At 39.0% G+C, this 12,064-nt stretch overlaps 1 protein-coding gene across 1 annotated transcript in view; it reads left to right on the forward strand.

The window, feature by feature from the left end:
* Window positions 1-12,064, forward strand: part of LOC140236313 (bridge-like lipid transfer protein family member 3B) — a 94,727-nt gene that overhangs the window by 63,109 nt on the left and 19,554 nt on the right. The window contains exons 9-13 of the mRNA XM_072316265.1: window positions 5,881-5,967; window positions 6,688-7,281; window positions 9,018-9,124; window positions 10,133-10,219; window positions 10,801-11,402. Coding sequence (XP_072172366.1) covers window positions 5,881-5,967; window positions 6,688-7,281; window positions 9,018-9,124; window positions 10,133-10,219; window positions 10,801-11,402 — 1,477 coding nt within the window. The remainder of the gene's footprint in view (window positions 1-5,880; window positions 5,968-6,687; window positions 7,282-9,017; window positions 9,125-10,132; window positions 10,220-10,800; window positions 11,403-12,064) is intronic.

The raw sequence follows: 12,064 nt of genomic DNA on the forward strand, positions 1-12,064 counted from the left end.
TACTACACTAACCTTACTCATTTAAGACTAACAGATCAACTTGTATGTTGTCTATTATGACTGGAATGACTTATTGTAGGCATTGAAACTTTATCTGAAAAAGCTTACACTACATTCTTCCAAATATCCCATTCTTTTCAGTAACATGCAATGTGTTTTCAAAGCCTGTTCATGCGTATAATGACATTTGATGCTCCTTTTCAACAAGTCTTAAACTTCACTAATTCCAGACTTTAACTTGTGTGCTCATGAGTCATTTGAACAATATTTTGTTGGTATGCCAGTTTTACTTGAACACAACTTTATGGTCAGAAACCTGATTGATATGCCCATTAATACTTGCTTTGTCGCAGTAACAAGAAACATGATATTAAAAGCCTTTCTTTGCAACGAACTACATGTTCCATCATGACCCTTTACGACATTTTTGGCTCCGCTTTCATTGATACATAGTACAGCAACATAGCATGAGAACATATTTGTCATTCATTTTTTTTTTTTCTTGCTGCAAAATGTTAAGTGCCCATCAATAAGTTAACCCGTTGAGGACAGGCTAATTTTGTCTACAACACACGTTTCCCATAGACACCTGCCTGAGTATACTCGGGACTCATCCTCAACGGGTCGAATAAAGTTGCACCTATACCAGATGGCTGGCTTGGCTGCTTGTCCACGCCTTCTGGAAACCCCCTGCCAGCTTTACACGCTTATGCTTGGACCTGTAATCAGGGTCATCACAGAAATTCATTATTATGAATGCAATTTGATTTCTTTGTTGATGAGAAATGCTAATTTAAACGAGGCTTGAATAACCCTCTCCTAAAGTATTTGGAGGTTGTAGTTTGTCTTGTCATGCGAAATAAAGTTTTGATTTGGTTTGGAGATAAAAAGAAGAACCCCCTCAAAGAAAGAGAAAGACAAAAAAAAAAAGATGCATCCATGAGGTGTCTGATGTCACTGCTACCATTTGTGTGACAATTTCATTTCATCATTTTTGAAAAGTGCTTAGTCATTATGAATGCTGTTCATGTCCATAATAAATGTATGCTTTCATGCTTTAGCATTTTTTTGCACTTAATTTTTATATTCTCTTATGTTCTCTTTTGTTACGATTTTGTTTTTTCGTTCTTTGTATTTCTCATCTGCCACATACGCCAGACTTGAAACGGGAAAGAGGTACAAGAAGGCTGTTGTGATATAACCACACTCTTAGTTTGCTGCATTGTCGCATCTCGTCTGCTGTATTGTTGCATATTGTGCCCCCCTCCTCCCCCCTCCTCCTCCCCCCCCCCCAAAAAAAATGGAGTCATTCCATGCTCCGTTTTCTCTCTTTCCCTTCTCCTTTTTCAATTTTTTACTGTCCCTCCATCCCTCTCTCAAGTGATTCCCGTTTCTTGAGCATTTTTTGCTTTTACCCTGCCGCCTTCCTTGCCGTTTATTTGATTCACCTGCTGTGACATGTGTGCCCTCCAATCCTAAATCCTTTTCAGGATGTACAGGCAGAGTGCGTAGTAAATGATGCATGGTACATTTGTGACATTAAAGGGATGGTATGGCTTTGGTTGAGATGGAGATTCATGTTCTAACTTTTTGTGAGATAATTAGAAACTATGTATATGGAATATTGATATAGAGTATATAACCTAAAGAGGAATTAAAAGTTTATTTGATGATTAGATGTAGTCATAATAAGATTGGTCTCACCATTAATTAGGACCTCTTTGTTTTTGGATACATATATCTCAACCATTTCAAAACCTGTTTTCATGAATTAATCTTTGAATTCCTCTTAGAGTAGTATGTTCTTTGATATGCCACATACATGGTTTCTAATTATCTTGCAAAAAGTCAAAGCCTTAATCCTCATCTCAACTGAAACTATACCATCCCTTTAACCTATCACTCCCAAATGTGAGAAAATCAGATACAACAGCAATGGGAATCTAGTGACAGTTGGCCCCAGAAGGGTTAAACCCACATTTGAATACACTCTGATTATGATAGGTTTCACAAGGTACAGGTAGCTCTTCCAAATACAGGGCTGCCAGCGTTATGGTTTATAACATACCTTATTTTTGCATACCAGAGCATATATATGAACATTCCTAGGGTACTACCTGCTCATAGGCAGGTATGTAAAAGGAAAATTACAATACACTGTTTCAGTACCATTGACAAGGGCGCGAAAATACAGACATTTACAGACAAAAATTTGATGAGCTGTTTCAAAAACAGGATAGAATAATGATATTCTGACACACAGTATATTTAAATTAACACCAAAAATAATGCTTCCAGTTACTCACTCAATTGTATAAAACTACCAAAATACACTGCAAATAAATCTATGAATTAAATTCGCTCAGAGTATTGCATGTCCGGTATTACACAAAAAGAAGAAAACTTTGTGATCATAAAAAATAATAATATTTACTGTATTTTTGGTAATTTTGATGAAACTTAATTATGCTTTTTTAAGAGGAATTGCTTTCTATGGAGTTTGAGTCTAATAGCATGCATGATTTGTGCAATATTTCAAGTTGTAAACCAAATTTCTTTTCTTTCTTTTAAAATATTTTATTTTGATTTTTTGTTTTTGTTTTTGCTTTTTTTTTTTTTTTTCCCACTGTCAATCAGATAGATCTTTAGGGGTTGGCATTCCTGTAAATTGTCATAAGCAGGCTGAAGGATTTCAATTATCTCTTTTATGTGCCACATTCGCAAGCCAGACTCGGTCGACGGCGTGCGAAGTTCCCATAGTTTGCTCAAACGCACAAAAACACGCCCGAAACAATCAATGAATTGCCAAATACTGCAGTGAAATGAAAGCCTCACTCGCGATTCCATTCCTGTCAGACATTACTGGCTTCCATAATGGGGTGATTGAAATATCAAGCGGAGTTTCCTATTGGATTTGCGAGTAAATCAGTTTTTCTGCCACTGCTTTATGTGCAAAGTCATGTCTCGACAATCAGTAGCAGCTGGTCATTTTAAATGAAACCAATTATAGATTTGTCATAGGATTTACATCATAGCAGAGCTTGGCGTTTTCTCTTTTTTCGTTGCCATATTCAGCATAACAAAGATCTATGTTAAATGTTACATGGATCTGAAAAACCAAAGCATGCCTATGTTGCAATCTCAGAATAACGTGGCATACATGGGGTTTACACCGTGGCGCATAAATAGTTGAGACCCCCAACAATAGAGAGCGATCATAAGGTTGAACCTATCTTTGTACAATTTGTTGGAACACACTCAAGACTGATTTATCATTTAAATATGTAGTTAAAGTAACTATTTGGTCAAGTCTAGTGGATATGATTTATCTCTAGCTCTAGAGGTTGTAGGTTCAAATCCCATCCAAGAATGTACACTCACGGTTTTTATCACCATGGCTATTACTCAATAACACCGAATAGTCTGTGGGTGTTTACATCGATGAGGGTAATTTGACAATGAGTTGCAGAAAAAGCAACTCGATATAAGAATCGTTGATTTTAATAAACTAACTGGCATCCGATTGCTTCATATTACATATGTCGCCAATGGCGAAAGTTGCAATTATCGGGCATGCTCATGTATGGGTCTAGGTAGAAATTCTAGATAGCTAAATGTTGTTGCACTCTATACGATGTTAGTCTTCTTTCTGAAAATTCTATGCTAGTGTGGTTGACGTGGGAGCGTAGATTTCTTTAATAGTTAACACCATGGATAAGACAGCAAACAAGCTATGACATTGCATTGCACGAACGTTTGTCACTGTGGTGCACAGATACAGCTGTAGTTTAATTTTTTTTTTCGAATTTTTTTGGTTGTCTTTTCCTTTGCCTGGTATTTTTTCTTATTACCCCATTTGCTTTGTCCTTGATGTTGTGTTGAAATTGGAAATGTGTCACGCATGCTGATTGATGCGCAGCATTTTTGACGCCCCTTGACGAGACGAAACGGAATGCTGCATGCTCTATTTTCTTCTCAGGGTTCTTGAAAGCCACATTGTATTGCAGGCATTCCTAAAGAATAGAAGTTGTCAACATGATAAATCTTAACTTAGAAACATGTAAACCGTCCTACCTCAAGTTTTTGATTTGTCATCAAGGAAGACACTAAAATGATGACACAAACATATTTGAATGAATGTTCATAATGGCACTGAATCCGTTGAGGACGGGCTGATTTTGCTACAACACGCATTTCCCATAGACACATGCCCAAGTATAGTCGGGACTCGTCCTCAATGGGTTAATGATGTATATCTAGTATTCAGCTTGTTTGTTGAAGTACAAACATCTTATTTTATTATTCCATGTGATCAGAATGAAAATGTAACAAGTGAAGTGATCTGCCTTCCACAAAAACTATGTGTCTTGATAGCAATTTTTTGTCGCAATGGCTATATGCAGTAAACTTTGCCTTAGCAAATTGATTGAATGTAGGATTTCTGAAAAACAGAAATCATTCAACTTTAAAGGAAGAAAACATGGCTTGAATTCATTTACTGTGTTTTAAAGTGGTTAGAATTAAGTAGACACTTAATAAAGTAAGTTTCCCTTCTTGCTTCAAAAAGCTACATGTATTGTCTTTTGAGCCTAAACCTTGGCAAGCATGATTTAGGTACCCGAGTACAGTCTTTACTAAATTGTGCTGCTAGCTGTGATGTATATCAGTGTCTCAGTTTGATGACATGTCCACCTGCCTCTGTTCAGTTTCTCCACTGTACAGCGATGATATGTTGATTTATCTTTTCTGCCTAAATTAACCTTAGCATGTGTTCTTAAAAGTTTAGATGAATTCTGTCGTCCTCACAAATGTTTGATTTTGCACCTGCATCCTTACTGATTAATTTGAAAGAAAAAATACATCATTTTATTCTGATGTAACACAGAATTTTAACTCTATTAATCTGTACCGTGTAGTTGTCTAACAGTAGGGTAGGTTAACTTACCTTAAGAAACCACAAGGGGGGGGGGGGGGCTCATATTATCTTGCAATAATCATATGCTTTATAAATGGAAATCACTTTTTTTTTTCATAATCATTTCAAGATAAATGCTGCATGACTGATTCTTTTGCATATTTATCCAACCAGACAATGTTGTTAGCATGAAGAAGAAATAGTAAAAATAAGTTAAATAAACTAAAAATATGTGAATGATTAGATAAATAAGTATACATACTGACCTTGGCAGACGTGATTGGTTGTAATTTGTGAACATCAAACGAAGAAGAGGATTAAATTGCTTTTAACAGCAGTTTATGATGTCAAAATTTCAGTCCATTTAATTTGCACAATCAACTTGTCACACACAATACCTCTGCATGTACATGTACCCACACAAATCATTCATTCATAGTCATTTTTTTTTATTTCTTTATTTGAATTTTGTTTAATTTCATATCACAAAATTCACTTTCACAGATACAAAAACAAAACATTATGCAAAGACAAACTGCATTATACACAACATTGTACAAAATGATATCAATCTTACACTATACTAAAGACAAAATGTAGTGACACAAACATTGTGCAAAATACTGTCAAACTTACATTTTATAAATGTTACTCACCCACATACACGTATACACACACACACTGCACAGATTAGCCAGTTTCACTGAAGATTTTTTTTTTTTCTATTTAAAAAGTGATCAGAAATAATTATGGGAATCTCCATTAAAAGTTTACAGTGAAGCAGGTTTTCATAATTTTCATGATTTTTATAACAAACGGAACATGAGAAACTTGATTTGACTCTGAGTTTGCAAAGTTTGACCGTGCTCAAATTTCTCTGTTCCTTGAAGCTTGAATGCTCTCTCAGAAAGTGTTGATCAGTCCAGTGATTTCACATCTTTTGTAAATCTTTTTGTTTGATTTAGAATCTGTGAAGCGACGGATAGAGGGCGGAGCAATGCAGATTTCTTTCACCGGTTTGTCGCTGGACTTCTACCCATACCACATCGCCAGTAAGTATGAATTGAATGTTTCCCTGGGGCTTTTTGTCAAAATTTTGAGATAGAAACAGATGTCGTAATGCTACCTTTTCACCATGTTCCCGATGGTCATGGCAGCTTCGTTTGCCCGAATTGTCGTGTGCCGTGGATAGTTGGGATAATATCCTAATTTCCTCCTCCGTGTTCTAGTCTTGTTAGTTCCACTCCTTGCTTCAGTAAACATATAGCTATCAGACATTGTTCTCACCCTGTCTGGTCAGACTAGATTACACATTATTTCTTTTTGCGTCCCACTACGGATGGCATCCAAGCTTTGTTACAGCATATTACGTGCTGTCACGTTTTGTTGCATTCATTGCGTTTTATTAAGGGCTACTAGGTTTCTCATTAGCACTGTGACTGCCATGGCAAATTTTTGACAGTTTTAAAATCTGACACAGCATCCACGGCAATCACGGCCTGTCACGTTTGCCCATCCCGTCCCACCGCATTGTCTCACATCCATCCCGTTTTGTCCACAGTGGCCTGAAACAAGAACTCTTGCCGCTCAGAAAATGAACATACCAAGTCCGGATAAACATTCGGACAAGTGTTGTATACACTTCAATTGTATGATATACCTTTGTGGGGCAACAAAAATTAAAGAGACCCAATCCATGACAAATTATGTTTGTGTAAATTTTCCTAAAAGCATTTATGATTTATTTTTGTGTGTGTGTTTCTGCATTGCAGGTAGTTCTAGACTGCGCTGGGAATTCTATGACGATGCGATGAGTTTATCAGATAAGTGGATTCATACCATTCTAGCCCACTTCAAGCAGCAGTACGCCATGGCACGTAGTGAACTGAAAAAACGTGCCACCTCCCAGGCTTCCAGTCAGGCCACAACTCCAACCCAAGTCCCGCCTCCCAAACAGGCCTCACCTCCTTCGCAAGCCACGCCCCCTGCCCGCCCTGCCACACCCCCTAATGCCAAGAGACATTCTGTGTCCGGACCGCCCCGAGAGCGGTCCTCCAGCGCGAGTCAGGGACGGCCGCCTCCTCGTCCCGGGGCGGGCCCGGGTCAGGGGTCAGCCCGTGGGGGTCCCGTCCCCCAACCTGCTCGGACGTCGGTCAAGCTCATGTCCAGCTGCCTGGTCTTCAGGATACGTGGCCTGCAGCTCAGCAACGTGGCCACATCAGACCGCGGTGCAAACAACGAAGAGAATCTACGCAATAATATGTTTCTGATCTCGGACAAGAAGACATTCCACTTGCCACCCGAAATCCCCTCCGTCCACGTAGAGTATATGTCTTTCTACTTCCCCAACGAACTGGACTTCCCTGGTAAGTTAGTCCAAAGTCCATGAAACCACATTTCTGTCATATCGGTGCTGTAGTTTTGTTGTTTTTCCCTGTCATTAGTCTTTGTTAGATACCAAATTCTCTTTCACTTTAGCACAGTTTTTTCAAATAAAGTTTCATATTTCAGTTTCAGAAGTTCTGAAAGTTTGATTATTTAGTTGCTTCGTAACTGCAATTCACAGAGACTGAAAACTTATGTGAAAGCTGAGAAATGCAAGGCCTATTCCTACATTTAGTGTGTTCACTCTGCCAAATATAACAGACTATGGTCTTCTTTGTTAACTTATCCAAGGAGGTAGTTTTCACTGGCTTTGATTTGTTTGTTTGTGTGTTTGCAAAATAAGTCATAAAGTTGTTAAAGGATTTGGGTGAAACTTACAGGAAAAGTTGATAATGGCATAAGGAACGGATGATTAAATTATGATAGTGTTCCAGGTCACTGTCTGGATCCAGGATTTTTTGTTCTTTTGGAAGGATTATCATCGGCAAATAGAGCCAATAAATGAGGGAGTTAAAGCTAGGCGTATTTGAAATGTGCATACCTACACCCAACATACACATGAGGCACGGCAGGCAGGAAGATTGAAACTTATGAGGTAGAAAAGCTTCATGCGGAAATAGGGCAATATTCAGCATGCTGCGAATGAGTAGAAATGAGCTGCTTGGTGGAGGTCTGCACTCTTCAAGTGTTTTTCTAGTTTATCCATTTCCCTCTCCCCTCTCTATAGTGATATATGTGACCGTGCACCTCAAAACGAACATAAAGTCGCACACACTGATTTTGCGTGAGGACTGAAATTAAGTGAAATGGGTCAACCTAGCCGAACTTGACTTTTTATATTTTCTGAAAGAGCGGGTCTTCTTTTACATTATGCTAAAATTTGGTATCATAAAACGGGCAGGAAAGGGTGTTTTTTTAGCAGTTTCTTTTGAACATTTTTGGTAGAATAGTGTGATTAGGTGTGTCTTTAGAATCCCTTTTTCATCTCTGAAAAACCTTGTCCACACTCTTCACTTTCAACTGTAATAACTTTTGAAAGGATAGTGCTACTGCTTTGAAAGTTGGCATTATTTATGGACAGAATGTGTTAATGAGGCATGACTAATTTCAGTTTAATCTGATAATCCCTTCATTGTTGTTACTCTGGTGGTTTACTTCCTGTTTTTTGTCCCATTCATCGCACAGCAAGCACGGTTTGGTAAAGATTAAGCGCTTGAGTAGACACTGTATTTCAGAGCCTCTTTTCTCAGTTCACACTTTTCCTGAGTTTGTGCTTTCTTTCCAATGTTTAGATAGGTTAGGAGAGTCCATTTGATTTGAGTTATACATCATTTTAAAGCTTAAAGTCTTCTCTTTCAGAATATGGTCTTAACTAAAAATTCATGTCTGGTGACTTTTTGTTTGTTTTCAGGTGCAGGGTCACATACACAGTGTAAGCTGTATTAAAAACAAAAAAAATACTGCAAATGAATGAAAAGAAAATCATTTCATTTCATTAAAAAAAAAAATAAAGTCAAAACATTTACACATGGATAGTTATACAAAACAATACAACAGTGCAATAAAAAAAAAGACAGTTTTTATTCTGTAACTTTTCCAACTGTATCGAGACAAAGCTGGTGGAAATAGAGGGGGCTGCTGACAAGCAGGGCTTGTGATTACAGTGCTCTCATGAGCAGTAAGTAATTATATAGTCTCCGTTAATTTCTCCCCACAGTACCAGCCCCAGTGATCTATACGCAAATCAACCCTATGCAGCTAAGACTGGACAACACCACACTACTCTGGCTCAATCAGTTTGCATTCAATATCATGCAGTCACTTGTAAGTTAAATGACAGGTAACAGTCTGTTTTTAAATCATCCCCCCCCCCTCCCTGTTTATAGCAGTTTGTTCTTGTTAGCAGCAACATTCAGTGTGATTCAGTGAAAAATTTGACAATGATCAGCAGTGATAAACAAATTATAGTGGTACTGTATTCAGCAAAAGTGTAACATATCCTTTTCTCAATTATAAAGTTGGATAAAATTGCTTTATGCTGGTGGAAAAGAAAGTAAAGCCATTGAGGATGTTTAAGAAATGACACAAAGTAGTGTGACAAAATGTAGCAGTTTTAAGCAAGAGCGTAAAATACCCTTTTCTGGGAAAGAAAATTAGATGCCTTTACTTTACCTGTTGCTTTGAAAAAAAAATAACAATAGTATGAAGTGTGCTTTGTTGAAAATATGTTTCATTTCCTTCAACCGTCTTCTGTTGTTCTTTTAAAGGGACAGTACAGTTCTGGTTGAGGTGAGGATTTAGCTTTTAACATTTTGCGAGATATTCAGAAACCACTCTATGAGATGTCAAAGAGCATGCAATTCCAAGGGGTATCAAAAGTTTATTTGATGAAAATCAGTTTTGAAATGACTGAGATATCCAAAAACTCCTAATAAAAGGCGTGGCCTGTTGCCTGTTATTATTATCATTTTTTTTTTATATATCTCAGCCATTAGAAAACCATTTTTCATCAAATAAACATTGAATCCTTCTTAAAATTACATGCTCTTTCATTTTTCATAAGAGGTTTCTCATTATCTCACTTTAATAGGAATGTTATAAGCCTGAATTTCCACCTCAACCAGTACTGTACAGTCCCTTTGATATGCATCTCTGTAGTGCTTCTCGGTGCATCCAGTATGACAGACAGATTTAGCTGCAGTGATATAGTAAAGCTTTGAGAAAGCAAGATAACACTGAGTACACGTAACTCGTTTCAAGTGCAATACAAACTCCTGGACCCAATCACATCGCATCATGACCCACAATGCAATGTTTGAAATTCTCTTTCAGCCGGAAATAGACGAGATTGCTCCAGCAGACCAGACGAACCAAGGTCAGGACCACGTTGACATCAGGGTCGATGCACTTATGCAGAAGGTGGGTCACATGACTAACCTCTCTCCCTCTCTCTCTCCCTTATCATGTTTGGGAGTGTGTGTGTGTGTGTGTGCGTGTGTGTGTGTGTGTGTGTGTACACATCCCTCTCTCTCCCTCTCTCTTATATAGGCATACATTGTATTATCTACCTGCTATTTTAACTCGTTGAGGACGAGTCCTGAGTATACTTGAGCAGGTGTCTGTGGGAAATGCGTGTTGTAACAAAATCAGTCCGTCCTCAATGGGTTAAAATTGTGCATGCAGAGTTAGAATGGAAGGTTGAGCTTTCTTTTATGTGTTTTACTAATGTATGGACTTCAACGTTTTTGTATTACATTACAACAAATTGTGTGCTCCAGTGCTAAACAGATTAGCATTGCATTTGGGGTCTTAATGACTTCACACAAAAGACTGAATGAATACAATAGATGGACAGAGAAACTATATCAGATGAACCAGAGTTGTGAGCAAGGAGAATATTACAGATAGAATTCCTATGACCTTTCACCTTTGACCTTTCATGTGGTACCACATCACACACTAAAGACACTAATGATTTACTCTGCCTATGTTGGATGCAGATTCTGGTCCCAGTTCCAGACCCGGTACCAAACCAGCCAGATAGGCCCAAAGTACTTCAGATCCAGGTCTCACAGGTCACAGCCACCAACTGTCGGGTGGGGACGCAGTCCACTCGGCCGGACCTCTCCAAGGTCCTTCAGAAACTTCAGGGGGTTCCCCTCTTCAACTCCCAATCCTCCTTCCCCAGTTCCCCCTCAGACCTCGAGAGTCTTCCCGCAAAGTTCTGGACCTACGCCTACGAGCCGAACTTCATCGTGCCGTCGGAGACGAGGGAGGGTGCGGAGGGGCTGGATCGAAAGAGGCAGGAGAATGGGACTCCACCGCAGCTCGGTGGCGTCGGCGGCATTGCGGATCCCCGCGAGGCGTCACCGCGGCTGCAGTCGCAGCTACCGCCTGCTGAGGTGAAGCTGACCACGTACAGCTTCCGCCCCAGTGCTGCAGAGGACGTGTGGGGTATCAAGGTGGACCAGTTTTGGATGGACTTTGTGGGCGTGCCCAGCTCACCAGACAGACCCGTCCCCTTCATCCAGCCCCTCCCACTACAACTCTGGATGTGCTCAGTCGTCAGCGGCTCCGCCCCCAAGTCACGTGACCCTGTGGAGCGGGCGGAAATGAGGACTCGCAAATCATCACAGCCCAAGTAATTGCTCCGATGGAATACATGAGAGTGTGCTATCACCATTGACATCTGACAAAAGTTTTATAGCCTTGAGGCAACTTTAGTATGCTGTATGTTGTTATTGTGCTGTAATCGGGCAGGAATCATACGATGGTAATTGTGTCCAACACTTGGCAGGTTCCAACGTAGGCAGGACTTTTTGAAAGCAAATATTTGGGGCTGTGAGTCAGTACATGAATTTATTGTGCAACATTGAAGTTACATTTCTTTAACATGTGTATACTCTTGACACACTTCTCAAAGACTAGTGCAGTGGTACTCTGTTACACTTGATATGTGATAGTGACTTGGCAAGTGACCATACCAGAATCCAGACAAATTTGTTCATCTTGAGATGATAAGGTCAAAGTATTTAAGATTTATTTCATACAGTTATACAAGAGATATTTTTGTTTCAGACTCTGCATTTTGATGTAGAGTAACATGAAAAATCGAATTTGATGGAAAGTGTGATGATTGTTAGAATTTAAGGTCAGGTCAAATTTTGAAATATGATTCAATATCACTCAATACCATGAGAGGCATGATCATCGAAGTAGATACTTGATATGACTGGATAATAGCAGATTAATTAAGAAGGAATT

Source organism: Diadema setosum, chromosome 12 (assembly GCF_964275005.1).
Source record: "Diadema setosum chromosome 12, eeDiaSeto1, whole genome shotgun sequence".
In the NCBI taxonomy this organism is placed as follows: Eukaryota; Metazoa; Echinodermata; class Echinoidea; order Diadematoida; family Diadematidae; genus Diadema; species Diadema setosum.